Source organism: Papaver somniferum, chromosome 5 (genome assembly GCF_003573695.1).
Source record: "Papaver somniferum cultivar HN1 chromosome 5, ASM357369v1, whole genome shotgun sequence".
Taxonomy (NCBI): Eukaryota; Viridiplantae; Streptophyta; class Magnoliopsida; order Ranunculales; family Papaveraceae; genus Papaver; species Papaver somniferum.
Window position 1 is genome coordinate 178,612,092 of NC_039362.1, and position 3,438 is coordinate 178,615,529.

At 37.7% G+C, this 3,438-nt stretch overlaps 1 protein-coding gene across 1 annotated transcript; it reads left to right on the plus strand.

Moving 5' to 3' along the window:
• Positions 1-623: 623 nt before the first annotated feature.
• Positions 624-2,902, plus strand: LOC113283798 (pentatricopeptide repeat-containing protein At1g63130, mitochondrial-like). The gene is made up of 2 exons (XM_026533180.1): positions 624-751; positions 1,196-2,902. Exons 1-2 carry the CDS (start codon positions 683-685, stop codon positions 2,675-2,677), a joined length of 1,551 nt encoding a protein of 516 aa, XP_026388965.1. The 5' UTR covers positions 624-682; the 3' UTR covers positions 2,678-2,902.
• The last annotated feature ends 536 nt before the right edge of the window (positions 2,903-3,438 follow it).

Here is a 3,438-nt window from a genome sequence, read left to right on the forward strand (position 1 = left end):
AGCGAACATCTTGGGAATAAGTTGTTCTTATAGAGCTCTAGGTACCTACAAAGAATGAGAGCATTTCGAAATACTAAACCTCACTATTTATCGATCTTAATTTTAATGCTTAAAAACCCGTTGATTTTCAAAATAGTAGTAGATGGCGGATTCATACATTTCGAACTACACTCATTTCCGGCAGGAACCTAGAACTTTGTAAGGAACATGTTCCAAAAATTGTAGCTTTAAACCCATTACCGTATAGTTTCAATTCACAAAATTAACGTCCAACGTGTTAGAATCGGACTAACCCGCACTGATACCCAAAACCAACCGACCAGTATCGGAACGGGTTAAAACTGCCCCGAAAACCGATATACTAGGATGGTTTTGGGTAAAATCCGAACCACCAAACCCATGTGCAGTTCTGAATTGTGAAGAGGAAGCTTAAAAGATTTTTTGAGAGGAATTAGGCTCAAGAACTTGTGAGTTTATTACATGGCATGTTTATGGACCAGGTGGCATACTTGTTTTGGGTTGAAGTGCACGGCTGAATGTTCTTTGAGGGTCTGCCATAACATAACTCACTTGTGATAAGCTAGTAATGGCTCAGTTGGTCAGGCCTCGTCTTCATAGCGGTGGTCAAAGGTTCGATTTTCTCTAAAGTTGGTTCTTTCATTTCATTTCATTCAAATTCTTCATGAGGGCAACACCAATATTGGTTAGATCAGAGCTGAAAAACAATACAATGATTCTCCTCCTAAGAAAGGTAATCTCCAAGCACCCTTCATCATCACTCACTATCCTTCTCCATAATCATATCCATTCTTTAATATCATCTGTAAAAACAACCCATTTGAAAAATGTAGTAATTAATCATTGCAAGTCTGGAAAAATCGAGAACATAGATGATGCGTTAGCTTACTTTAACACTATGGTTTCACTGGATCCATTGCCGTCTAGTATAGCATTCAATCATATACTCGGTTCGCTTTCTGAAATTGGATGTTATTCTGATGTTATCACTTTGTATAACAAGATGAATTCAGTTGGGATACAACCTTGTTTCCTTACATTGAGTATGTTGATTAATTGTTGCTGTCAATTAAAGCAGACTGATTATGGGTTCAGCTTGTTTGGTTGTCTTCTGAAGAGGGGTTATGATCCTAACATTATCACATTCACTAGTTTGATCAGGGGATTATGTTTGCAGGGGAAGATTCAGTCTGCCGTTAAGCTGTTTGACAAAATGATTAAGTGGGGAGTTCAACCGGATGCAATCACATGTGGTACGATAATAACTGGGCTTTGTAGAGTTGGTGAATTAGACAATGCTCTTGATTTGCTGAGGAACATGTCTAAATGGAATTGCAAAGCTGATGTTGTTTCTTATAGTGTGATCATAGACACACTGTGCAAAAGAGAATCAGTAGACGAGGCAATAAATCTGTTTTCTGAAATGATAGATGATTCCAATATTGCACCCAATGTCATTGTTTATAATTCTCTGATTAACGGGCTTTGCAAAAATGACAGGTTAAGTGAAGCGGTCAGACTCTTCGATAGCATGTCTAGTCGAGGAGTTTCTGCGGATGCATATACTTACAATTCTCTGATTCATGGGCTCTGCAATTCTGATAGGTTAAGCGAAGCAGTTAGACTCTTCGATTGCATGTCTAGTCGAGGAGTTTCTGCGGATGCATATACTTACAATTCTCTGATTCACGGGCTTTGCAATTCTGACATGTTAAGCGAAGCAATTAAAGTCTTCGATAGCATGTCTAGTCGAGGAGTTTCTGCGGATGCATATACTTACACTACTCTAATCAATGGATTTTGCAAGCGTGGGTTATGGAAGGAAACAATAAGATATTTTGATGAAATGGTTGGGATTGGAATTTCACCCGATGTAGTTACTTTTAGTGTGTTAATTGATTCTTTGAGTAGAGAAGGAAGGATGGAAGAAGCTTACAGGATATTTAATGTGATGATTAAGTTACGTGAAGAACCTGTTGTATTTAATTATAGTTCCATGTTACTTGGTCTGTGTTTAACAGGTAAGCTACAGGAGGCACACAGATTGTTTGACTCAATGACGGATAAGGGGCTCGAACAAGATGTTTACAGCTTCAATCTGTTGATTAATGGATACTGCAAAAGTTCTAGGGTGGGTGAAGCCATTCGACTATTTAAGGAAATGCGAATGAAGGGATTGAAACCGGACCTGGTTACATATAATGCATTAATAGTTGGACTATGCAAGGACGGAAAAGTTGGAACGGCACAGAGCATGTTAACTCAGATGCAATCTGATGGGGTATCTCCGAGTATAGTTACATACAATGTACTTGTGAATGGGTTGTGCAAAGCTGGAAACATTGAGAAGGCAAGACGATTGTTTTCTGAAATCCCTGACAAAGGATTAGTTGCAAACGTTGTAACATATACCACTATGATCAATGGCATGTTCAAAAAAGGGATGTTTGTTGAAGCTGAAAAACTGATTACTGAAATGAAAAATAAAGGTTGCATGCCAAATGCCACTACATATGATACCATTATAAATGGTTATCTTAGGGGAAACAATGTTACAAGAGCATTAGAGTTTCTTAAAGAAATGCGCGGAAGGAAATTGTCGCTGACTGACGCCACTAAATCTCTGTGCAGTTCATCCGATTGCCAATCGAAGAATTGAGGAGAACTTCTGACATGGTCACCGCTGTGCATATGTCGCTCATTTTATGTGCATTAGTTTACGCAGCAGTTTGGGTTCTTCGTGTACTTAGTGTTTTGGGATAATATTGGAATTCAACCATGTTTGTATAAGAAGTTGAATAATATTGGAATTCAACCATGTTTCTTGACATTGAACATTTTGATTAATTGTTATTGTCAACTGAAGGAAACTGGTCATGGGTTCAGCTTGTTTGGTGGTCTTCTAAAGAGGGGTTATGTTAATATACTCCTAACATAGTCACATTCAACAGTTTGATCAAGGGATTATGTTCATTCTGCCGTTAAACTGTTTGACAAAATGATTGAAAGGGGAGTTCAACCGGATACCATCACATGTAATACTATAATAACTGGGCTTTGTAGAGTTGGTGAGTTAGACAATGCTATTGAATTGCTGAGGAACATGGATAAATGGAATTGCAAAGCTGATATGGTTTCTTATAGTGTGATCATAGACACATTATGCAAAAGAGAATCAGTTGACGAGGCTCTGGATCTGTTTTCAGAAATGATAGATGTTTTCAATAGTAGGAATTACCAATAGGTACTATTATAAGAATGATTTTTTAGGGACCATGGTTTTTTTAAGGGGACCATGGTTTTATTAGGCTACCTTCCCTATAGTGATAAGGGGTATCTTAAAACGTTGAAATGACTAACCTACCCTTAACCTAATTTAATTTAAAACCAACCTAATAACCACCTATATATATATAACCA

Excerpts from the sequence above, each read along its gene's own strand:
- LOC113283798 (XM_026533180.1), top strand. The coding sequence starts at position 683 with ATGAGGGCAACACCAATATTGGTTAGATCAGAGCTGAAAAACAATACA. Across the intron at positions 752-1,195 it reads TGATTCTCCTCCTAAGAAAG|GGGAAGATTCAGTCTGCCGT; the intron begins GTAATCTCCAAG and ends TTATGTTTGCAG.